The sequence below is a fragment of the Stenella coeruleoalba genome, assembly GCF_951394435.1.
Source record: "Stenella coeruleoalba genome assembly, chromosome: 9".
Taxonomy (NCBI): Eukaryota; Metazoa; Chordata; class Mammalia; order Artiodactyla; family Delphinidae; genus Stenella; species Stenella coeruleoalba.
The window spans coordinates 46,218,840-46,246,031 of record NC_137155.1 but is presented as its reverse complement, the minus strand read 5'-3'; the positions used below and the strand labels follow the sequence as shown (position 1 = coordinate 46,246,031).

The following is a 27,192-nucleotide window of genomic DNA, read 5'->3' as shown; positions in this document are numbered from 1 at the left end:
GGCCATACTCATCTCTGTAACTCAGCACACCTCAGAGTGTTAGCCCTCAACAAATATTTGCTGGGTGAATGGGAGAATGATAAAAAATTAACCATTTTTTAATATTTTAAAGAATATTTTCCAGCCCCCTTCAGCACACTCCATTTCTTCCAGCACTGTTCAATAAAAATAATATTTTTCACGATGTCTCCTTTTATTTGCTCTTCCAAATGTAGGTATCATTACTATCCTATTTTACCAATAATGCATTTGAAACACAGGGACAGAAAGGTTTTTTTAAGTCTTTTTTTTTTTTTCAGTTTTTTTTTTAAATGCAAACTTCTAAGCAGAATAGGGACAGTATTACATCATTTCCAATATTAGTCACAAGTTCACACCATGTTAGATATAAAACCTGGCCGCTTGAGGTACTTGATATCCTTTCATTAATTTCTAAAATAACTGTCTTTTAATAAGACAAAATGCCCCAAATGTTCATTTTACAGCAGATATTTATGACAAAGTTATCAGGAAGGCACAAAGATTTTTTTTTGTTTTTTATTTTGTGGTACGCAGGCCTCTCACTGTTGTGGCCTCTCCCGCTGCGGAGCATAGGCTCCAGACGCACAGGCCCAGCGGCCATGGCTCACGGGCCCAGCCGCTCCGCGGCACGTGGGACCTTCCCGGACCGGGGCATGAACCCGTGTCCCCTGCATCGGCAGGCGGACTCTCAACCACTGCGCCACCAGGGAAGCCCCACAAAGTTATTTTTCAAAGAACACAAATCGCTATCATTTGGGTAGCAGCTTGGCTCACTGTCAGGTTATGTGGCTCTCTGCAGGGCACGTGAGGTTTGTACTGCTATGCTGGTTAATGCAAGAGTTAAGGAAACAGAAGGGCCCTCTTGCCTCGCAATGGATAAAATCATTTTAATTCCTATAATTTAAAGAGTTGATATCAGATCTAAGGTAACATGTGCTTATTCTAAAAAACAAAACAAAGCAAAATTGAGCCATTCTAACTAACATTTTTTAAAAGTATTGGGTACTAAAAGGAATGAGGAAAAAATGATCATATAACTACCCTGACCTAAGCTATCACACATTCGTGCTGTTTGGTATCCTCTCAAATCTTTTCATCTCCATTTTCCTAGCACGCTCGCATCAACAATGACACCAAAACTGCCAACTGCTCCATATCCGTGGGTAGCATAGAACCTTGTCTTTGAACTTCCCTGAATTATCTATCAGACACATGCTCTCTCTCATCTGGCTCAAGATATCTCTAGGTGATAACTCATGTTTCAAAGAGACATTGCATTGAGTTTGAAACCCAGCCTCCCACTTCCTTACAAGGTATATGACCTTAGAAAAATTACCTAAACCCATCAAGCCTTCTTTTCCTCAACTGTAACTTGGAGCTAAAAAAACAAAAAAAACAAAACTATCAGCATCAGTAGGCTGTAGTAGGGATTAAATGATGTAAAGTGTATACAGCTCTAAACATGGGGCCTAGCACAAAGTGAGCCCTCATCAAACATTAGCTCTAAGGAGCTTGCACGCCCATGCGAACAAACACAGGCTTCTAAGCCTGGACCCTGCCTCTGTCCCTCCTAAAAGTCCTAGCACCATATCTGATCTTGCTATATCTTCAGATGTTTCAAATCCTTCCATTTTTCAGTGACTCTTTTTTCTGTCTACAGACAGGCATGGTTCTTCCAACAAATTAAAACAAACCACAAATCTCTCAGCCTCTTCTCCCCTGTAACGTTATCCCTCCCCTCTACTTTTTCTTCCAGTTGCTGTATGCTTTCACTTTTGTTTCTTTCACGGTAAAACCTTTAGGTTGAATGGTCTGTATCGGCTAATATTTTCTCAACCAGGTTTCTGCCTCTACCATTCTCCTTAAATTGACTTCTTAAGGATAACCAGTGGCCTCCATCTTTAAATTCAAAGGCCTTTTCTTGAACTTCAGTCCCCTTGGTCTGCAGCACTAGATACTACTCAAGTTCTTCCTCTTCCGCTTACATCTCAGCTCTCTACCAGCTCCCACAGCACTGTTTCTTCTGGTTCTCCACCTGACAGCTGCTTCTGCTCTTTTCTTCCCCATACTCACTTAACTCCTGCCACCCTAATGAGGGTAGTTTTTGAGTTCCATCATTGGTGTCCCATCAGCTTGGGGATCTTACCCACTCCCATAGCTTCATGCAGGTGGATGACCCTTAAAAGACCGTCTAAAGTTCCCATCCCTCTGACAAGGCTCTAGTCCTACATTCAACAGGGCAGAGTAAGAAGAACACCAGACAGGGTGTCAGGAGACAGTGTCAGGCCTAGCTGTGCCCTGCCTACCAATCACCTAGCTGATTCTCCTAAGACTTCTGGGCTTCGATTCCTCAATTATAAAGGTAACACCAGACAGAAGGTCTTTTAAGGTTTCTTGCAGCTTCTCAAATATTATGAAATTATAAAATTTACAGTATCACAGTCCATCCAGGTGCTCAGGCCAGAAATCTGGGCTGATTTAATCTTCCTCTTCTTTTCACCTTTCATCACTTTCCAAGACTTTGTGAGTCTAACTCTCGCACATCCTCTACATATATCCCCCTACTGCCTCTCCCCACCGTGACGCCCTGGTTGAGGTCACGGTCATCCCTCCTCCCCGCCATCCCCAGTCTGTATCTTCCTAACTGGCCTCCCAGCCTTCTGTCTTGCTCTCCCGTGTGGCACTCTCCACACTGACGCTGAATTACCCCTCCTTAAACACAAACCCTATCATGCCATTTGTCTTTGCCTTCTACCTGGTTAACTATGACTCATCTTTTAATGCCATCTCCCCTTCCAAAGCCCCCTGGCTTTCTTGCTATGAGTCTGCTCCATCCCTCTTAGAACTCTGTGCGCAGCACTCTGACAGCCCTTCTCAACTGCATGTGTTGTATTCCAAGGGTCTCTTTACTTGTCTGACCGCCCCCATGAGATGGTAAACTCTTTATAAAAACATGCACTATAATTCACTTTCCTTTTCCCAGTGCCCAGGGCAGAGCTTTCCAGGTGAATAAATGGAGGCCTCGGAACCTGGGAAAGCGATCTTTCATCTAGTTGGCTGTTTCCTTTATGTTTGACCTCCCCAGTATCCTGGTCTTCTGTGGTCATTACTTGTCAACTTATTCTCTCTCCATGCTTTCATATCATTGCTAGTAACTTGGAAACACCTGGCTTTTGCTTACCATTTATTTGCTCAACAAATATTTATCAAATGTCTACTTATGTGCCAGAAGCAGTGAGTAAGCTAGGTCTTTGGTATCACAGTTCACTCTGGATGAGGGAGAGACAGAGACAGACGGAACTATCAGATGGTGATGGGTGCTACATAGAGACCTGGAAGAGGGGGATGTGACAGCGAGTGACCTGGTGTCCTTCTGAACAGGCATCTGCTGAGCTAAGATGTGAGGGGAAGAGCCTTCAGGCAACTGAAAATGAGCGGATGAGCCTGGAGTATCTGAAAAGGAAAGGTGGCCAGCATAGCTCGAAGAGTAAGGGGGCGGTGCAGAATGGAGGGTGGAGAGGACGGGGCCAGCAGGGATGGAGCTGGGGTTCTAGTCTAAGCGCAGTAGGTTCTAGTCTAACTGCTAGACAGTTTTTCACCAGAGACACAGTTTCTGTAGGGCACACTAGCTTCTTATTTCCTCTGGTTTCTACTCAAATATCATCTCCTCAGAGAGGCCTTCCCTGGCCACCCTATTAAAAGGCAACATCCCAATTCCATCCAGCCTCCGCCCTTCTCCATCCCCTCACCCTGCCTCCTTCTTCTTCAAGGTTCTCAGCTCCACCTGATGTCATATATTTGGTTTCTTGACGGCTGACTTCTACCCACCAAAGTGAGCAGGGGCTTGGCTTTTCACAGTGACATTCTAAATGGCTAGACCAGTGCCAGGCACACAGTCAGACCTCAAGAGACGTATATCCAGTGACTGAATTAACCTGACTTACATTTTAACTACATCACTCTGGCTGCTGTGGGGACCACGGATCTGACGGAGTCAAGAATCAATATAGAGAAACCCATGAGGAGGCTTTCATAGAGGTCTGGGTGAAAGGGAAAGGTGGATGAATCAGAAGAGAACCGCCACTCGGGTGGTTGTAAAACCATGTAGTGTCCCTTAGTGATAGAAAATTAGCATGGCACGATGTCCTCAAAGCCATGACTAAACAATTGTTTTCTTCATATGGGGCCATGAGCTCATAAAAGCAGGTATTTTTAAAAGCTGCTATCTTGAGAAATTATTCTTACGTACTTGTATGCTACCAAGATAAAAGTGATAAACTGATGAAATCTGACAAAATCTACTAACACCAAAAAATGCACATGCCCCTTGACCTAACAAGTTCATTGCTAAGAACTCATTGTATATACTCACAAAAGTATGTCACACTATATGCAGGGATGTTCACCCTGTCATTGTGATGTCCCCAAACTAGAAACAACTTAAATACCCATCAATAGGAAACTGCTTTAAAAACAAACAAACAAACAAACTTAAAAGAAACTTATATACAGTTATTAAATAAAATGAGAAAAGAGAATTAAGATATATTGTGTGTTTAGGAGGATTCTGTTTTTGTTAAAACACAGATACACCATTGATGTGTGTGTGTGTGTGTACAATTTTTGATAGAGAAAAGGGAGAGAGGGAGGAGAGAAATAAATACAGATTTAAATAGAAAGGTTTTCTTTTCTTAAAGATATATAAAAAATGTAAGCAGTGGTAATCCTTTAAAGAGAGAATAGGGTGGTAAGGGGTAAAGAGAAAATTTTACTTTAAGACATTTCTGAATTATATCATTGTTTTGAAACATAAACTTGTATTTTACTTTAAAAGACCAAACAATATCCCTGTGAGATAACTAGCAGAATAATCAAGAACATGTGTCATCACCTGCTTTCTGATATTATGAACAGTAGCTCCAATGATTCATTTATATACACACAATGAATGAACACACATACACACCACGCACGTATGTGGATGAAAATACAACTGCATGTGAAGCCTGTGGATATGGAGGGCCAACTTATTCATTGTACTACGCCATTTTATAGAAGGGGCTTGAGCGTCTGTCCCCCACGGGTACCAAGGGATGACTTTCTCTGTCAAATGCAGTGGGACAGAGGCCTTTGATTCGAAAACAGTGGACAGAGCTCATATTCCTTGGTGACCTTCCATGCTTTACATGGAAATGTTTAATTTGTGATTACACAACCTGATAACCATTTTCAACAAAGCTTGATGGATCGTTGCCACTATTGCTTCACTGACCATTTTTCATTCTTAAAAATAGCCACGAACTACTCCATTGCTTCAGAAGCATGCATGCACCATTTAGTCTATCTTAGCTGTGCCGCCATTTAATGTTAAATAAGTTCTATTCCACTCAGAAGGTATAATCTTTGTCATTGAAGCTCTGTTGGCTCCTAAGGAAAAGGTACCATTCAAAAGTAGATGTGTAACACTTTCTTAGATAAGAATTTATTTTACTTATACTCTAGGGGCTTATGTAATAAAACAAAAGTTACCTAGTGAAAGGGAAATACCACCTCACATATTCTTAAGTAGTACCTGTTGCAGATTTTAAAAAACTACATTATATTCAAACAGCTCTTTCAAAGGCAATTAATTATCCTGCCTTTACTTCAATCACCTGCCTACTCTGGGCTATAACAATGTCACTATAATGGGGGGTACTTTGTTTACAGAGTTCACTCTTTCTGCTCTAAACTATTTCTAACTTTAGGAATGTGAAATGTTTACCACATCCACTTTTTTTTTTCAGTTGTAAATGTATTTCTAAAGCAAGTATTCTAATTACCTTTTACTGGAAAGTTGCAGAATAGTTGGGTATTTTGCAAGTCAATTTAGGAGAAAAACAGAAAGCCTGGTTAAGTCCAATTAAGTGAGGTTGAGCACTGCAGGTCTAAACACACAGACAGAGCCTACACTCAACCCTTCCTGGGTCCCGCATTGTCATGTTAACAACAGCAAACAAAGGGTCCAAGGGAGGGAAAATGAAGATTACCTGTCCCACCTTAAACTAGGATAGAAGTTCTCTTTTTCAAGACCCACCCAGAGGGACACATACCAGATTTAAAAGTATTAGTCACCACAGGTCATTCGCATTTTTCTACCCAACCAAGACTAGAAACAGAGAAAAGCTTTATCACTGAAGAGCGCTATCTGGAAAAACAACAACAACAACAACAACATAGTAAACTACATAGCAATGTTAAAGCTGTGATGCCCCTAAAAGGTGGGATCTAGAACCACTAAAGTGATTTCTGACCATGGAGGGGTGGGGCAAGGTAGGTGAGCCTGGAGAAAGGAAACTCACAAGAAACAAAACCTGAGGTTAGAAGGTGGGATAAAACGAATGAGGATAAACTACAAAAGCTGAGGTTGGAAGGTGGGATAAAACAAATGAGGATAAGCTAGGGTGGTAATACAAGACCAATCAGACTGAGTGGAGAGGGGAACTCTGCTGAATCAAGTCCAGCCTCGCAGGTCTCAGGGAGTTTAGCTGATGATACCAATGGCCAGCAGAACGGAGGAGACTGCCTGCCAGGTCACTCTCTCGCAATGCAATCAAGTTTCCAGAAGCTCAAAGCTCAAATTGTTAGTGACTTCACCTGGTAATTACCAATACACCAAAAGCAGTGTTTTGAAAGGCAGCACCCAGGCCTGTGGAATGCCTCTGAACTAGATTAAACCACCGGGCTAGTAATTAAACTAACTTTATATGGGAGAGGTCTCTTGCTCAAACTTGAGCAATCCTGCTCATTTCAGGAAAGCCATTTTAGTACAAAAGTGGAAACAAGAAACTTCTGAGCCTCAATTTCAGCTCAGATACCACCGTTGGCACCTCTATTCTCCTAACTACAAAATTAGGAGACCAACTACTTCCAAGGGGTGTTAAAGGGGATTAAGATTATGAAACACTGTGAAGATGAAAAGGACTAAAACTCAGTCTTGTTTCGTTTGCAGGTAGTTTAACAGTCTCTGTTTCTGTGTCAGCAAACAAGTTTTTACCATTTTATCCATCTAGACATTTCGATAGCAGTCACTGCCACAGTACCTAAGTGCTTTTTACCAGACAACCCACTGAAAGACTGCCTGGCAGCTTGTCAAACTGACATGCTGCGACATCGTGTGATAGTCTGCAAGAGACTAAAAATGCAGAACAGAAGAGGATTTTCCTTCAAATTGATGAATGCTATGCCTCATGACAATACTGTTTATTTCTTACAGCTGGATAACAATTTGGTAAATGAAACAGCTATCGTGTTGTGTTCCACCGCACAATCACCTTGAGCATTTTAAGTGCTACTTTAAAAAATCAGCATGCTTATTCCTAAACGCTACAAGATGCCTAAATCTAAGGCAAGGTTCCCCAGAAAACTAACCTCAGAGAAGAGGGTGTCACATAATATTTGATCCTCACAGAGTCTCAGATCTTGGGGTACTCTTCCAACCACTTGACCTTGAGAAGTACAGAGCTCTATTTGGGGAAGGCAGATTTACCTGAAACAACCTCAATTATTACTAACACTGGATGTTCACCAAGGTCACCTAAAAAACTGAGTTAAAAAGAAAAGGGTAAAAAAGTATTCCTGGGGAATACTTTTACAAATGCTGTGCTGAATGTCAGAGCAAGGCATTTAAAGTTCACTCTAAAAAGCAATATGTTACATATGGGACCATTATATATCCATTCAGGATAAATTGGGAATAGAAAAGAAAGAAAGCAACTGTTGTAATGTTATGTGTCTGTGGCACAAAATTTCTAGGGGCAATATTGCCCAGAGTCCAGAAGTGACTTCCTCTTGACAGCTTGGAACGAAAATGAAGACAATGGACTTTCCAAAACCACGTGAATGGCTGATTTAAAATGTGAATTAAGTGGTGATCAAGACGCTGATTCAAAATTCACATGAGAAACTTGAATAAAATATTTCTTGATATGTGTGTATAGAAAAAAGCAATATTAATTTTATGTAATGTGATTTTATATATCTATGTGTAAATAAATGAAAACCAACATTTTAAGTAGTTGTTTGACTTACCTTCCTATATCCCTAAAGGTTTACTTATTCAAGTTGGCCATGAAACTTTTTTTTTAATCTTCTCATTGAAAATTGGTGAACACCTAATGTCTGATGAAGCCTTATAACAGGGCATATGTGAAGCTAATTCTAGTTCATTACAACTTCTTTGGTAGAAGAGTGTAAATGACAAATTTCAAGAATTTTCTATAATTTTGGTTTTGCGATCATTCTGAAAAACTGTTTTCTAAATGATAAATGGTTAAGATGCAGAATAATTACGAAAAGGCACACATAGGGATAGGTTTGGAACGTACAGGATCGGAACATAAATTCCTGATCTGGTATGGGCTTCGTGCGCGTGGGTAAACCGAGCTCAGCCCATCTCCCGAAAGATGGTGCCCTGTGACCCTGGCAGCTATCTTTCATAGACAACAGCACTGAGAATTAGGTTTTTATATCAGTAACAGACCCAAACAAAACTCCACCCAATGCTGCGGCAAAGAGCTGTGCACTGAACAGTGTCTGTGGGGGTCATGTCATCATACTCATCCTTGATTTATGTTTTCTAAGGACAGTTATTTGGCAGATGGCAGGAAAGGACACCTCCTTCTAACTGGCATGAAGGTACCCTATGAGCTCCGGCAGAAGATCTTCTCTAGGTATAGAAATGTGAGGAATCAATTTCATGCCTATGAGCAGTTACTAGTTTAGGAGATGAGCATATACTCAAATAAATGACTGAAAAGAGTTACCTTGTAGATCCCAAAGAAGCCCAGGTCCCTTAGGACAGACAGAGCACTGACTCGGGGACCAGTGGTGATCTCTCCAGCCACCTGCAAACGGATCTTGACAATTTCCAAAGGATTTGTGAAAATCACCTGGGAGCCTCCTGCCTAAAAGGGAGAAAAAGAAAAGATTTAGTATAACGCGGGGTGGTTCAGTAAGAGATGAGTGATTCTCTTCAAAGGAGCTCAGAATATTCTATTCTCAACAGACTGTAGTTTCAATCCTTGTCCCATCAATTAAAACAGTGATTATGAGTTTAAATCAAAACAGTTACTGCCTGGGAGGACTTGGATCAGGCTCTATTTCCTTCATGTGGAGGGTGAAAGAGAGCAAAGACCAGAGACTTGGCCCAACACGGAGAGGCTTCTGTTGGCCTCACCCAAGTCCTCACACGAAAATGACAAACATTCCTTGAAGCACAATCAACCGCCGCCACAGGACTCAAAGCCAAGCACACAAAGGCAGCCATAACATGAAAGTCAAGTGGTATCTAAATAAAGAGACACGAATCTGCCTGTCAGAACAGGAGGGGGGCAGAGAGGACACAGGCTCTCGCATGATGTACTTCATAACTCTGTCAATATTCCAACAACTGCCAGAGGACATGCAAACTTAGATGAAAGCTACTTTTTCTTCTCTTAAAAAATCAGATCGCTCATCAAACACCGTTTTATGGACTTACGTATTATATTTACATATTATCTGTGTATAGAATTGCTCTTTTCATACAAGATAAATGTCAAAGTAGTAAAAATATGCATTAAATCAATTACAGCCCAAACTGTGAACAATGTGTGTTCATTCCAGCAAATGGCTGGGAGCCTCACCTCTAAGATCATCAGTGGAAATCTCTAAAGTGCACACTGTAAGGGGAATTTTAAGCTAGCTATTTTGAAGCTAAGCCTATATTTATTATAAGCAATTACATTCTTACTGTACTTCAACTTGTTATTCCTTGTCTCAAATATATTTTTATATCATCTAAACTAAGGCTGACACAGAACGTACTTCAGAATCTTCATTATACAGCGACGTCACCGAACCAGACCACAGACATGGTGCTGACATTGACAGCTTAGCAGATGCTATCATGGTAACATGCACAATTTGGGTCAATATCGTACCAAACTACTTCTCGCCAGATCCTCTGATCCTATCAACCAACGCGCGTGCCTTCACAAAATGGCTTGTGCTAATCAAAACCAGCTGTAAGGATGGTCTTTAAAGTACAGTTTAATACCTGGAAATAAAAATTAGAAACATAAACATGCACTGGGAAGGGATAGATTAAATGCATTTGAGTATGCTCCTGAAATGAGATATTATGCAGCCAATAAAAATAAGGTGGGAAATGGTCAATACACATCGTGAAGTAAAAACTCTCAGATGCGTAAATGCACGTACGCCTCTCCCGCTGCTATCCCTGACCATCATGTAGAAGAGAGACACCAATGTAGTGCTTTTGAGGTGGTAGGGTTACAGATTTCTTTTCTGCTGTGTTTTTTGTTTCTTCTGCATAGATCATGTGTTACTTCTATAAAGAAGTCATGTAGCAGTATTCATTTTTATCTAATATGAGAAGCAACGTTAACCAAAAAAAAACAAAGAAAAATGTTCATCCTTTTAACTCTCTCAATCAAATCGTTTTTCCATTTTTACCAAATTGATACCTTAGTCAATACCCATTTGTTCCTAAAAACAGACTAGGATTTTCTCTCTCTCCACACATTCAAACTATGGAGAAGGCAGTATTCCCCTGTGTTTAGACCGCCACAGACTCCCTCTCTGTACTTGCTTAAATCATGTTTCACCCATCACCTTCATCTCTCCTGAGTGACTCTACAGAAGTGGTAGGAAAAACCTGGGTTGTATTCACGAAAAGGCCCACAAAAGGCCCTTCTAAAGTGGGAAGGGGAGGCTGGTGTGTTCTTCTGGTCCACACGAAGCCATTCTGCTTCCACTGCTCCCAGGGCTCAGAAGAGCCATGCTTTGCTCCCAGGCTGCTGTGACCCGCAGGCAGGTGGGAAGACCAACCCCTGCAGCCCTTGAGTATTTTGTGAGTTGGCACCTGCGTCTTTCCAAGCGACACGGGGGGGGGGGGGGGGTTGCTGATGGGAGCCATAATGAAGAGATGAAAAGGCCCTGGCCTAGTAACAGCACTGAGGGTACAGTAAGGATTATGTCTGTGCTTCTGGACCTGAGTTCTCATGTTGTGAAAATGAATACAATTTTAAAAATTGTTTCATGGGGCAGAAGGGCTGGGAAAGATTCGCTGAGTTGGAATTAACCTGAGGCTGACTTTTAAAAGCTCAAAAGTGGGTAAGACCGTGTCTACCACGGGTAGAATGGCGAGCAGTCAGCGTACACATATATGGATCTTCTTGAAGAACAGAACAGGAATGCAACGCACACTCACCAAGTGCTGCCAACAGCAGCTAAGGGGCAGTTGAGTATCACATGTGACAAGTGATCCTCAGTCACTACTGGTCGTACCATCTCACTTGTTACGAGGATCAAAGAGACGGCCAATGCACAGCAGCCAGCACGGGGCTCAAACACATTGGTTTCCTCTCCTCTAGCTCCTAAACTGATGGCTCTCCTCCCTGGTGGCATGTTACAACTGCTTGCAGAGCTCTTCAAACATAGTGACTTCTAGATCTTACTCCTGATAAATAAGATTTCTACATTTGCCCCTTCCTATGTGATTAAAACGTGTGGTGAGAGTTGAGAATCATTTTACTTCACTGCATCGTCTCTAGGCTGCCTTTCAACTCTGAGAGGCTGCTTAAAGGGCTTAAAGCTGTGATTTCTAATTCTAGTTTTCTACATTCTTTCAGAGGGTAACATTTGTATGTTTTACATCTGACCTCGTAACAAACCTTTTATACATCTCCAAGTGGTAACATTATTAAAGGGTATGATTGTTAGGTATAGAATTGCTATCTTATTCATTATCTGATATCATAACTAATACCCACAAAAGTTAATATTATATACAATAAAACAAGAAATTATACTCAACTCCCTTGACTCCAAGCCAATTGACAGATACCAATCTTTTAGCATCGCACAGTGAAGTCTGTCTAATCACTAAGGATGAGGCAAAAGTTCCCTTCAGAGAGCTGCAGGGAACAGAGGCAGTGGGAAGAAAGAGTGCAGTGATACTAAGAAAAAAATAATGTCGCACTAGTTACCTCTGGTGGGCTCAGAAAGAAAGAACCTACAGACTCAAAGTGGCACATTGGAGAGGGGCTGAAGATGAATCGGCTCTTTGGAGTCAAGCTGGAAGGAAATGAGAGACTCCAAGGCACCAAGAGAAGATGCTTATCATCAGATGCATGATGTCTGGGCACCATCGTGACTTGATCGCTGAGCAGTGCACTACTGCTGCTCTTCAGTCTCCTGGTCTATTATCCATTCACAGTACCTTACCCACGTCCCTCCTCTGCAGAGATCAAAGAGAGCTGAATCTGCAGACAGTGGACAGGAACACCTATTGTGCACGTGACGTCTCTGTGTCCCTCATCACCTGAAGGCTCTGGCTGTGTGAAGACACTGCTTTTTGTATGTGGGCAATTTTGTCACAAATCATTTCCCTGTGACTTTCTGGAGTCTGTGACAAGTAGGCCAGGTAACGATTTTCCATACAGGAACTGGCTCCGTGTGGCATATTATGTTTACAGTGGGGAGACTGACTTGTCTTCAGGTTTCTCAGTATCGTCTTTGTGACTGAAATCTTAGTTGCTATCCACTATCTGGATGCATCTAAAGAGAAACACATATACCTATTGCAGGCTCACTTCTCCTACTTGATCGTTCGTTCATATATTTATCCACCAAATATTTATAGCAATCATGTTCAAAGTTTGTCCTAGCAACAATAAAGACACAAGATGAGTGAGAAAGAATTCCTGTTCTCAAGGAGTTTGAAACAGGAGTAGAGATAATAAATATTCCTTAAGCATCCATCATAGGCTATTAGGGTGTTGCTTTGCATGTATACATATCTTCAGTCTACTCAAAACATATGTTTTTCCAGATTTTACATAAGAGGAAACTGAGGCATAGAAAGATTAAAGCAACTATTACGGGCTGCGCTGTGTTCCACCGAAATTCATATACTGAAGTCTTAGCCCTCAGTACCTCAGAATGTGACTGTATTTGAAGATAGGACCTTTTAAAAGGTAACTAAGGTAAAATGAAATCCTATGAGTAAGCCCTAAACCAACGTGACTGGTGTCCTTACAACTAGAGGAAACCGAGATATACAGAGAAAGGACCATGTGAGGCAGAGTAAGAAGGCGGCCATCTTCAAGCCAAGAAAAGGAGCCTCAGAAGAAACCAACCCTGCTGACACCTTGGTCTTCGACTTCCAGCCTCCAGAAATGTGAGAAAATCAACTATGTTAGGTCACCCAGTCTGTGGTATATCTGCTATGGCAGCTCTAGCAAACTAATACAGCAACTTACCCTTAGGGCTACACAACCAGCAAGCAGAGGAAAGACTGAGTCCAAGAAATAGACTCCTTATGAATACAAAAAATGGCACGTGAGAAAAGATAAGTGAGATAAGAGCTAAAGTCCAGACACGTTGCCATGGCAGTTCAAAGGAGGGAGAGATTTCTGCTGACTTGGATAATCTGTGGAGATTATGCATCAACTGGTGACTGAAGTGCAATTAGGATTTAGGTGATCCAGGCAAGGAATGACACAAAGCGACAGTGACAAGAGCTTGCTACACTTAGAGGGTAAAGAGACCCAGCACCACATCTGCCCAAAGAGATTTTAATTAGAATGATAATTATGATGAGATCAACATTATCGTCCCGTAGCATTTACTGAGTACTTACTACGTACCAGGCATCGTGCTAAGAGCTCTGTAAGGATTTTCTCTTTTGGTCCTCATAATGTCGTAAGGTAGGTAATATATTATTCCAGTTTTATAAGTGAGCAACCAAGGCTGAAAAGAGGTTACGTAACTTGCCTGAGGTCGTCACACAGCTAGGAAGGTGGAGCCTGGGTTCAAAGCTATACCTGCTGGATGCCAGAGCCTGAGCATTTATTTCCACTGCTTATCGTGGCAGCATGGAAGAATCATTGCTTCAGATGGCCTGGAAGGGGTATGAAGGAGGATGGTGAAAAATAAGACTACGGGGGCCAAACCACGGAAGGCCTGGAATGCTACACTCGGGAATGGGGCCGCCTTCCGGGGAAGTGCCTCTGTGTGTGCCTGTGGTGGGAAGAGAGCTGGCAAATGACGCTCAGGAGCTGGAGGGTGCTGTGACTAGTATCTATGTCTCAGAAGTATGACCGGGCAGCAGAGGGGAGAGTTTATTAGGAGGGAGAGCCCTGGGGCAGGGGTAAAAATTAGGGTTTTAGCAGACTAGGTGAGAGCGAAAGAAGGCCAGAATTAGAACAATTACATTGGTAATGAAGTAGGGGGTGGGCGGATGCAACAGAGATCAGCAGGGCTTGGATGCTGAATGTGGGGCAAAAGGAGTGGGTAGGGTTGAAGAAAGGAACAGAGTTTTTGCATATATGTAAAAGGGGGGAACAAAAGAACCTAAAGAGAGGACACATCCAGAAGGCCATAGAAGGGTGAGTTGGGAATTAAGGACTGAGACGCAGATGAGGGCGTCGCCCCACATATGTGCCAACTGAAGGCGGGAGCTTACATGGGGTGGGACGAAGACGAAACAGCAAGAGTGGAGACCTAAGAAGTGATGACAGTCTTCTGCTATACACCACAGTGCACACTGATGCAGGCTCAGAAGTCAAGAAAGGGGCTTCCCAAAGGGAGAAGGCGGCCAACAACGGCTGCTGACACAAGGAGGAGGTGAAGCCCAGCATACGGGGTGATCTGTGATTGGGGATGGGATGCTGAGTAATTAGAGAGCTCCTGTAAGCCACATTTCTCCAGGGAAGTGGAAAAGAGAGAATGATAGTCATTTATGGAAGCAAGCAAAGTAGAATGAAAATTTAGGGAATTAAGGAGAAAAGATCTACGGAGAGTGAAAAGATAAACAGAACCGGGGATAATTGTGTTTCGCTTAAGCAAAACAGCACAAGTTCTGAGTGGAGGAAGAGGAAGAGTGGAAGACAGTTTTGTAAAGCTGGCAGATCTGCTTTAATGACACATGCAGAGCTGTGGGATGATTTTGTTTCAGAGCAGAAACTATTAGTCTTAGTCTTACTATACAGGCTTCAAAGATAAAGAAAATAGAATCAAATGGATCAGGATTTGGCATAAGGAACCACAACTAAAGTTCTGAAGCGTAACCAAATCAACAACAAAAGGGCCCTCAGGAGCAACAGTAAAATTATACTCTGGCTCTCAAGTAGAAGTTAGGGTGAAGTCAGTCTGATTTGCAACACAGACAAGAGGATGAAGCAGCCAATGACGTCTAAGGATGAGCCCAATGCAATTGCTCATGCCTTCTGTCCCTCAACTCGAAACAGGCTGTTAGATGCAGCACGCAGCCCGTGTTTAAACAGTGTTTAAAACAGGCTGTTTTATCTGTGCCCGCCCCAGGGTACCCAGAGCCATGGGCAGCTCCACAGTGGTTCTCTAGGTTCTCTATTAAGAGCCGACTGTATGCACAGGACTGTAGGTGAGCAATGATTCAGTTTGGCGCCATGTGGACTCTTACCCAGGCTATTATCAGGTACTGAACAAGAATATTTTATTGCCTACTTGTATTGAATACCTGCATCAGTGTGACAAAAAATTCTGTAGCATTAAAAAAAAAAAAAAAAACAGAGCCCGACATTCAAAAACATTATATATCTTTAGAGGAGAAATATGAAACTGCTACACCAAACAAAAAACCTTACACATTAACTTTTTTCTTTTTTAACAAGTGGCATTAACAAGAACTAACCTAATATGAGATGTATAGAACTGAAATGAAAAAAAATATAGATTTTTAAAATACAAAGGGCATACAGATTGAATACTAGAGAAACAAGTATTGTCCTTAAACTGGGAGACTCAATGTTATAAAGGTGTCATTTGATCTGTAAATTAATTTTAAATGCAAATGTAAAAAATGTCAATTTCCTATAAATGAATGTAATAGTCCAAGGTTGTAAAAGTGTCAATTTTTTCATAAACTAATTTAAAATTCAGAGCAGTCTTCCTAAATAAAATCCCAACCAGGTTTCATGAAGATGTTTGAAGATAGGAATATTCTGAACAAAAAGTCACGTGGAGAGTCCTGTGCCACATTAACACGCATTTACAGTGTCGGTAACTTTTAAAATTTAGCCAAGACTAGAGAAATGAAAAGATCCAGATATGCAAATGCTTCAGAGACACTGGAGTCCATCAAGAAATATGTAAGAGAGGTTTTCTCCCGGGTACAATATCACTGATTTTCATCAGACGCATCAAGTTTTTCTCTGTAGATTAGTCAATAAATCACGAGGAAGCCCGGCCAACAGGAGGTAAAATCCCCCAGTCATGCCAAATCTGAATCCTCGAGGAATATTTCAGACTCAGAAATGTATAGCTAGTGACCTATTTTCCATTTTATTCAAACAGGCTCAGAAAATAATTACACTACTGTGGGTTTTACCTAAATATAGCACAGTGGTTCAGCATAGGAGCAACTGAATCGGAGAAACCTGGATTTTAATTCAGGCTTCATAATTTCCTTGTATGTGACCTTGGACAAATTCTTCAAACTTACTGAGACTTAGATTCTTTATTTATACCAAAGAGATGAAAGCATTTCACAGACTCATTGTGAGGACTAAATAAAGTAGCAGGTACCACAGCGAGCACAGTACCTGACACAGAGCAGCTGCTTGAGAAATGGGGGGCACCGCTGGGAGTCAGTATGGCCCATGGTTGACAGCCTAGGCTCTGACACACTTCTCAACCTACACACTCCAAACTTATTTCACCTGTAAAATGGACACAGGGACATTAATGCTCTTCATGCTTTCAATGTGCCAACTCCAGAGGCAGGTATATAGGAGTGAACAAAACTGACAAAGATCCCCACCCTCAGGGAGCCCATATTCTAGCTGTTATTTATAGGATTATGTGAGGAGTAAATGGAAACAAGTATATAAAGCACTGATTCCAGTGTCTAGCACACCACAGTGCTCAATCAGGGGTACTGATTACCATTAGTAAATACATGACGAAACTCTGTTTAGGTGAATTTAGTTTAGCAAACTCCTTCAAAGCCAGGACAATTGAGTTTTCAAATTTTTCTTTCCCTAGAAACTTGCAAATTAAACTTTCTTTCTGAGGAAAGCACAGTCACACTGAAGACTGGTAGGAAGCAGCTGTATCAGGTAAAAAAGGAAAAAAAAGGAAGAAAAGAACTCACGTGGCACTTCTCTGGTGGCGCAGTGGTTAAGAATCTGCCTGCCAATGCAGGCGATAAGGGTTCGAGCCCGGGAAGATCCCACATGCTGTGGAGCAACTAAGCCCATGCACCACAACTACTGAACCTGTGCTCTAGAGCCTGCAAGCCACAACTGCTGAGCCCACGCACCTAGAGCCCGCACTCCACAACAAAGACAAGTCACCGCAATGAGAAGCCCGTGCACCGCAACAAAGAGTAGCCCCTGCTCGCTGCAACTAGAGAAAGCCCGTGTGCAGCAACAAAGACCCAACACAGCCAAAAATAAATAAATTAATTAATTAAAAAAAAAGAAGAACTCACGTAAGTCAGTGATGGGTGATGTCGTAGAGCTCAACATAACCAGATGGTTTTTATTTAACTTAAATTCATTCAATTTTATGTAATTAAATTCAAGATGACATTCAATAAATTGTGGGTATTTTAAATTCTGAAAATTTGTTACTGAGAAATGGTTAATAATCATGTCCCGGTAAAAATGACAACGGCCAGATAGATAACCCGCATCATTTATAACACCATGTTTGTGGACTGATCTCTGTTCCATTTAGGCGTGGGCTGCCCTCGACACTGGCAAGCCACTTTGGAAATGTGCACTGCTAGTCACAAAAGGGACCGAGAGAGAGACTAGATAGGATACAGTACAGAAGATTCCCCACTGCTGAAAATGACGCACCGTGCACTCCTTCTAACCAGGTAATACGACCGCTAGAAGGAAAAGGTAACATAATCACCCTTAACGTTCCAGATCAAGTCCTAGTATTTGGACTTTAAAACTATCCCAAGTGGATGCTAGACACCTCATCTTGCCACCAGTACAAATGAAAGTGCACATCTCCATATGACAGTTCTAGCTGTGTGAGTCCTGCCTAAAGTCCATGGTCTTCATAAATTCACCTTTGCATCCAGGAGGGCTGAGAGCAACCGGAAAGGGAAGCAGGGCTGTGGAAGCTACAACTATGTCAGCATGAAGTCCGAGCACCAAGCTTCTCAGGTGAATGGCACTCTATCAACACAAAGCATCACTCTTTCCAAATGCTCGAATTTTTCACATGACATGGTCCTCAGGGCTTGAAGTAAAATATAGGTTTTTTCTTCTAATACCCCTAATGGGCTAGATAGATAGTCTGCAAAGAACCTGAAACGTGGCTTCTATCATAGCTTTTGCTCAGTGCCCAGGTGCTTCTGTAAGCTTGATTTTTTTCTTCTCTATCTCCCACTTTTGTCACCCAAATTCCTTTTGCCATATTATGTAATGATTAACTTCATCGTTAACACTTCTGATTCTGCATAGTTAACTTTACTGAGGGAAGTGATACTTCTTTCTTAAAAGGAGAATTTCAAGAAATCAAATATTTAGAAAGGCAACATAATCCAGAATCTTAATGTACTGCCCAATTTCTCTAAGTATTCCAAGAACAGTGATCTTCACAAAAATGATCTTAACATTCTTTAGGTCCAATGACTGTGAACAAGTAAGTTTTAAAGTTACATGGGATTAGGGAATTCCCTGGTGGTCCAGTGGTTAGGAGTCTGCGCTTTCACTGCCAGGGCCAGGTTCAATCTCTGGCTACGGTACTAAGATCCACAAGCCACGTGGCATGGCCCCCCACCAAAAAAAAAAAAAAAAGTTACATGGAAATTAAAAATGACTTGCCAAGGCCGTCTGCTCACTATTACAATCACGGGACATACCAGCAGCCTAAATACATGATCTAAAAGATCTGTTCAGGAACCCCAGTTCATATTTCCCTATAATCCATTTCTTCTCACCTGTTATGAACTAAACAAGCCTTTCTCTAATGCTTCTTTACCAACCAAGATACTATCCTCGAACATTCTCTCTAGGGACTGGGGGGGCCGTCAAGTCAAAAGAACTCACAAGATGGAAAAGCCCTTATGACGCCTGCTCCCTCCCCCACCATTCTCGGCAACAGTCTTGAGAATATGCAGAGAATACTAACAGTCTTGCATGTAACAACAACAACAACAAATCCATTCTGTCATCAATCTGCTGTCCACAGAAAACGTAGCAGCGTATTTTTTTAAAAATAGTGTTATTCCTGCTATATTTTAAACTAAAAGCATTAACTATAACTGTAATTTAATCACCTCCCTTTAATTTGAATTCACATGGTAGATACTTATAGCTACTTAAAAAATTAAGTGGCAAAATGTATACGAAGAATATGTATCTTGATATTCTAATTATGCTCAATTGAATGTACTTAGATTTAAAGTGCTTTTCACAAGTGACATGTGCTAAGAATATCTAATTGCACAGTGACATTCTAAAATGTGTGCTTAAATGTGTCAAAAATAGATTAATATGAAGATATGGAATTTAATTTTTTTTAAACTAAAACCCAAGTACTTTATTTTGATTATTTTGATACAAATAAAATTGTAACTACAAAAAAAGGTCTACACTAGTAAATGTCTAATGATTTACATTACATACAAAATGAATACTCAAGTGATAATGGAATGTGATATTTGAATAAATTGGAAAACAAAGATTTCTTGAGAAATCTAAGCTTCAACATATTTTCCATTTACTCTCTACTCCAATGTTAAATGGAGACACGAAAATAATTTGTACGCAGTGCGGGTATTCTCACGGTCTATAAAGATCACATGTACAAAACAGATATTCCGCAAATACCAGTGGGTGAATTAAATTAAAACACAGTGCCCAACAGCACTCAGCTACTGTTCACAAACACTGAAGACAGGCAGGCGCTCAGCAACCTCACAGAGAAGCTGGCAAATGGGGCATGAGGCCGAGATGCCACTCACTCTATCAAGCTCTGAAGGGAAAGTGTCAGACCCAGTGCCCTCACGAGGGGTCATCACCCTGCTTCAGTCAAGAACTTGAGTCCTTATTGCAGTTGAGAAAAGAATCTTTATCTTTACCCCTAGTGTTATGGGCTGAATTGTGTCCCTCCAAAATTCATATGCTGAAGACCTAACCCTGTACTTCTGATGTGACTATATTTGGAGACAGGGCCTTTAAAGAGGTAATTAAGGTAAAACGAGGTCATATGGGTGTGCCCTAATTCAACATGACTGGAGTCCTTAGAAGAAGAGATCAGGATAAGGACAACACACAGATTGAGGGGTGACCATGTGAGGACACAGTGAGAAAATGGCCACCTGCAAGCAAAGGAGAGAGGCTTCAGAAGAAAATCAAACCTGCAGACACCTTGATCTTGGACTTCCTGCTTCTATAAGTGTGAGGAAAAAAATTTCTGTTGTTTAAGCCATGCAGCCCGTGGCATTTTGCTATGGCAGCCCTAGAAAACTAATACACCTAGTTAAACTGACTAAATGCATGCCTCTAAACACAAGGCAGTATGGGATTTTCTCCTTTGATTTGATGTATAAATTAAGCTCTTAAGTACAAAAAATCTGTGACTTGACTGTTCAGAACTTTGAAAATAGATTCTCACCACTTAACTGTTTTTGAGACAGATACCACAATAAAATGTCCTATTCTTAATTTCTTAACTACATGGTAAGACAGAAAAAGGGTACTCTGTTTACGTGTTTTACGAATACTAAGTTTCAAATTTTCAACTTCATAGGGTTTTAACAGGCCTACAGAAGCCTGGCCAAGAAACCAAAGTGGAATCTGTTTGACTGACATTAAAAAGTAATTAAGTTACAGAGCTGTCAAATACATTCACATTTGGGCTCTGCCTGTTATACGTGTCTATTTTGACTACGACTACCAGAATTTCTTAATGATTTACAGACCTTCAATATCTAAAGGATCTTAACTGTATGAAAGCTGTGACCGAATCTTTGTTCATACCTTCATATCGTAACAACCCCCTCCCCTATTCATTAGAAAACCAGAAGGATGGTTCAGCGTTTGAACTGTGTTGAGTCAAATAACTCTGAGACCTTCACAAAGAAGGGGAAGGGAGGAAAACAGAAGAGAGACATCTGGCTGGCTCAGTGTCTATCACGAGACGGGCTTGCTTCTAGTAAGATGACATTTCTGAGCCACCAAAGGCAGCCCTTAGCCAGGGAGGCCAGTGCTATGAACCCTTACTGTCACCAGATACCTTGTATTTTTGCTCCAAGTTCAAGTAAAAGTGTGAAGAAAGAACTTTTCATAGAAGCAGGCAGGCCACAGAATTCTTATCGCAGCCCAGTGCCTTAGTCCTATCCCCCAGAAGACTTACTGGGCAAATTATGATGGAGCAAAATTATTTTCATAATCCTCCAAAATCCAGAGTTTAATTAAGGTTCACTCTTGGAGTTGCATCTTCTATGGGTTTAGGAAAATGTTTAACAACATATTACCATCATTATAATATCATAGAGTATTTTCACTGCCCTAAAAATCCTCTGTGCTCTGCCTATTCATCCCTCCCTCCCCCCAACTCCTGGCAACAACTGATCTTTCTGCTGTCTCCACAGTTTTGCCTTTTCCAGAATGTCCTATAGTTCAAACCATACAGTTTGTAGCAGTTGTAAAGGTTTTTGCTGAAAACATAAGTTTTCAACTCCTTTGGGTAAATACCAAGGAATGCAATTATTGGATCTTACTATGAGAGTATGTTTAGTTTTGTAAGAAACTTCCAAACTGTCTTCCAAAGTGGCTGCACCATTTTGCATTCCTACCAGCAACAAATGAGAGTTCCTGTTGCTCCACATCCTCACTAGCCTTTGATACCGTCAGTGTTCTGGATTTCACCCATTCTAAAAGGTGTATAGTGGTATCTCACTGTTGTTAGTCTTTTTTTTAAAGCCACTCTTTTAACGATTCCTTCATGATTCTGACATAACTTCACGTTAACCATTCGATAAAATCTTTTCTACTAAGACCATAAGCAATAATGAATAAGTTATACCAAGAGCCCCAAGTTGTTTGTCTTCATCCTGTTCTTAAGGTTCTGCATATATTTGTGTGTTAGTTTATTTACCATTCTTAGAAATGAAGCCAAATAAAATAAATAGAAGCTTTTTGGCTCCTTTCCTGAGTGACCAATGAAAACATTACTTGTGAAACATCCTGGGTATGTACATATGTAGGCATGTTACAGCTATTCCCTAAGGTCCATCAATTCCTGTGCTCTGCTGCAATCCCTGGAGGCACTGTGTCTTCATTGCCCATCTGTAACGAAGGTAACAGCAACAGAGTGTATCAAATGACTACCCTACGTTTACTGCCCTCATCACCAACACCTTCTAGTCAAGCATTTATTCATTCCACAACTATTTTTAAGCCTCTCCCATGTGTCAGACACAGGCTAGATACAGAGCATAACAGTGAGACAGGGGTCCTGTCCTGCACATTGATAGATGTCTCAGTTCTGTCAACATTTACCCAAGGTCCCCAGGATACAATTAGCTTTCAGCACAGTTACAAAGGAAAAGCTCAAGTGGCAAAGCAGGACCACATGTGACAAAGACAACAAGTCATACATAATACCTGATATAGTCTCTAAGCCTTGCAGTCAGTAGAGCTGGAAGTCAGGGATAAAGCATAAGTACAGATTAAGAAAACTTATGATATGAGAATTGAAGAATTATGGGCAGTTTTTTTTGCTTTGTTTTCTACCCTAGCTTTAATATGGTTATTTTTTTCTTAATAATCACAATTATAACATATGTTGAAAGACAGAAAATGTTTATATGATCTTGACTAAAATATGTACGTTTGGGGACTTCCCTGATGGCACAGTGGTTAAGACTCCACGATCCCAATGCAGGGGACCTGGGTTCGACCCCTGGACAGGGAACTAGACCCCACATGCATGCTGCAACTAAGAGTTTGCATGCCACAATTAAGGAGCCAGCAAGCTGCAACTAAGAAGCCCACAAACCGCAACTAAGGGACTCACGTGCTGCAACTAAGGAGCTGGTGAGCCATAACTAAGGAGCTGGTGAGCCACAACTAAGGAGCCCACAAGCCACAGCTAAGACCTGGTGCAACCAAATAAATAAATACATATTAAATAAATAAATAAAATAAAATATGTATGTTTGGCACTATTTTCGTTTGTAAAAATACAGAAATGAATGAAAAGTATTTTAAGTAATGTAAAGCTTATGAAACAAGGATAATTTAATTCACTAGAATCTTGTTGGAAGTCATCTATTAAACTATATATTACCACTGGGGGGAAAAACCCCTTACAATATGGTCTTACATTTTGGGGGTATGCAAAAAAATCTCCCAGAGATACTCCAAATAATAATAACAAATTTGAAAACAATGTAACTAACCATTAGCTTTTCATTAAACTACAAATAAATTATAATGATGTTATGCATTAAAAAATAATAACCTTATTTCCATAGCATCATTATAACACATAATAAATCATGGCTACTTGACACGTTACACAGCAGCAACCTCACAGAAATTCAACTTAATGACTGAGTCTCATATCATTCTATATTTATTAAGTAGGGTATGTGCACAGAGACTTTCACAGAGAAACTAAAATTCTGCCCTAAGAAAACTACACCATGAAGCCACATCTCCACAGAAAGCCCTGGGAAGAGAAAGATCACAAAAGTACGACTTAAATCCACTTGAGGCACTCTGACTCACACACTTTGATTGCTAGAGCATATGTGTTCATTACATGAGGAAATTTTCTTCCTGGTTTGATATGACTGCGTTTGAAATCTCAAGTGATTTCAAGCTCAGACATAAGGAATAAGGCTTTGGGTATATTTTATAACAAAAGTACCTAAACTACTATTCACAGGATACTTACAGAATTCAAGCTAAAACCAAAATGGTACAAGAAGGGTTTGAACACATTTATAAATAGTTGAACCAAATGGATTTGTTAAGCAAAGTTATTAATATCTGGGTGGGTCATGACTACTGCTCTACAACCGGGCACACAAAGATGAGGACTGCCAATCAAATTTCCTCTCAAAAATTAAATGAAAAACAAAACAAAACTGGGCAATTAGCTAGGGCTGAGGATGAAAAGAAGCTGAAGATCATACTGTACGGTGAGAGCCCAGTTGGCCAGTAAAAACATCACGGGAATTCTTGAGGAAGTGAACACCATGAGGACGAGAAGAAATGGATCAGCGAAGTAAAAAGATGCACAGAACAGTGACAACACCAAATGCTGGCAAGGATGTGGAGCAACAGAACTCTCGTTCCTTGCTGGTAGGGATGCAAAATGGTACAGCCACTTTGGAAGACAGCTCGGAGGCTTCTTATAAAACTAAACATACTCTTACCGTAAGATCCAACAATTGCGCTCCTTGGTATCTACCCAAAGGAGCTGAAAACTTACGTTCTCAACAAAAACCTGGCACAAGGTTGTTTACGGCAGTTTTATTTACAAGTGCCAAAACTTGGAAGAAACCAAGATGTCCTTCAGTAGGTGAAAAGATAAACTGTGGTACACTCAAAGGAATATTACTGAGTGCTGAAAAGAAATGAGCTACGAAGCCATGAAAAGACATGGAGGAACCTTAAATGCACAATACTAAGTGAAAGGAGTCAATCTGCAAGGACTACAAAACTGTATGGTTCCAACCATAAGACATTCTGGAAAAAATAAAACCATGGAGACGGTACAAAGATCAATGGTTGCTAGGAGTGGGGCAGGGAGGCAGAGCACAGAGGATTTTCAGGGCAGTGAGAACACTCTGCATGATATTATAATGATGGATATATGTCATACATTTGTCCAAGCCCGTAGAATGCATGACACCATGAATGGACCCTAAGGTAAACTATGGACTTTGAATGACTAACGTGCCAATGTAGATTCATCAACTGTAAAAAAGGTACCACTCTAGTGGGGATGCTCGTAATGGGGAGGCTATGCACGTGTGGGGACAGGGGGTATAAGGGAAATCTCTGTATCTTTCTCTCAAAATTGTGAATCTAAAACTGCTCTTAAGAAAGTAAAGTCTTAAAAAAATATGCAGAGAGATGCAAAGTCCCTGTGAGATAGACCAAGAAGGCCCAGAGGAAATAGAGAAAGTTGCCAGTGCACAGAGCTGCCTCAATTCTCAAGCGCCTTTGATTTCATTTCATGTACACCCTTCAGGGAGACTTTCATTTAGTTATTGCTTTTCTTTAGTGAGTTTCTGCTCCCTTCAACCAAGAGCAATGTGGGACAGGAATGGGTTCCAGAATCAGCAACATGTCTTCTCCTTGGAGAAGACATGTGATTAACTATGAAATCTTCATAAACTGGAGGGCAATGAGGATGTTCCCATCCTAGAGCGCTGCTTATTGAACCCTCCAGTGGTAGTTTAAAGATTCTTGGCTACTCTTCTCATTGAGAGGTAGAGTCTAATTTCTCTCCTCTTGAATCCGGGCTGGGCTAAGTGGCTTGTTTGACGAGTAGAATGCAGAAGAAGTGCTATTGAAAGCTAGGTCATAACAAGTTTTGCAGTTTCTGCCCAGGACTCTTAGGATGCCTGCTTCTGGGAAGCTTTCTCTTAGAATCAAGCTGCTGAGGTTTGAAAAGTTCAAGGTACATAATAGAGGAACGTAGTAGGTGCTCTGCAACACAGCCCCAGCTGCTCCCAGGCAACAGTGAGCATCACCGCCAGCTCAAGTGTGAGCCATCCTGGACATCTATTCCAGTGGAGCCTTCAGATGATTCCAGCCCCAGCTGCTGTCTGCCTATCACCACATGGAGATCACAAAGGAGAACTGCCCAGGTGAACCCAGTCGGCCCACAGAACCAGGAGAGATAATAATAAATTGCTGTTTGAAGCCACTAAGTTGTTCGATGACTTGTTATACAACAATAGATAACTAGAACACCTCTCCTCCTCAGTGATAGAGAAACGCTGAAATCATATTCCCATTAGGGAGAAGAGGAGGAGCGGGGACAGTAAGGCAGGTAAGGAGCGTGTGTATTGGCAGTGGGGAGGGTTACAATTTTAAATTTACTCAGTATTCGTCATGAGTTTAAATGGTAGGATTGAAGAAATGACTTTAGCGAAGAAACTCCAAGTTACATAAAACTTGGTTAAATAAATATGCCATTCCAACTATATTTATATAAAATCATATAAATCCACACATCTATAAGACATACTCACTGTATGCCAGCCACATTACAGCATTTGAAAATGATATTCCCATTTACTATTCTTTTCTTCCAAGCAAGGCACTAGTAAGAAAAAAATGCAAAGGCATCAGTATGGGAATCATTGGGTCTATGTTCCTGTAGCATTGGGTCAGAATGAAACATCCAAAAGCAAACATTCATCTTGCTTAGGGATACACTCAGATGTCACAAAAAGTATAAAAAAACAGGCATGAGAATAAAAAAAAACACCAATTTCAGGATAGTTTTATCTCTTGGGAGATGAGGGAGGAAAAAGCTATTGGGACAGGTAAACACAAGAGGGCCTCTGGCTGCATTTGTCAAGTTTGACATCTTAAGCTAAGTGGCAGGCACATGGTGTCTGTCTTTTTGTTTTTCAAAAATCATAAAAATTAACTGCAATTGAACGTAATGCAAAAGAAAAAAAAATGAGTTATAAAAACGTTCCTTAAGGGCTTCCCTGGTGGCGCAGTGGTTGAGAGTCCGCCTGCCGATGCAGGGGACACGGGTTCGTGCCCTGGTCCGGGAAGATCCCACATGCCGCGGAGCGGCTGGGCCCATGAGCCATGGCCGCTGAGTCTGTGCATCCAGAGCCTGTGCTCCGCAATGGGAGAGGCCACAACAGTGAGAGGCCTGCGTACCGCAAAAAAAAAAAAAAATGTTCCTTAAAAATGGTATCTGATACATGGCTGTACAAACAAGCAAAACATACCATGTGTATGAGAATCACCACAATAATGGGAACATAGGCCACAATATTAGGGTCACACTTACTTGCAAGGGAGAGCAATTAAGATTGCTCTTCATGCCATGTTTTTCCATGGTGATATTCTCACCAATCCCTTTCAGAACCAGTGATGTGAGCATGTCAATTATTTTCCCCACTTAAAA

At 41.1% G+C, this 27,192-nt stretch overlaps 1 protein-coding gene across 1 annotated transcript in view; it reads right to left on the bottom strand.

The window, feature by feature from the left end:
- The window catches only part of SLC25A13 (solute carrier family 25 member 13), a 203,568-nt gene that overhangs the window by 21,677 nt on the left and 154,699 nt on the right, over nucleotides 1-27,192 (bottom strand). The window contains 1 exon segment of the mRNA XM_079932120.1: nucleotides 8,826-8,966. Coding sequence (XP_079788246.1) covers nucleotides 8,826-8,966 — 141 coding nt within the window.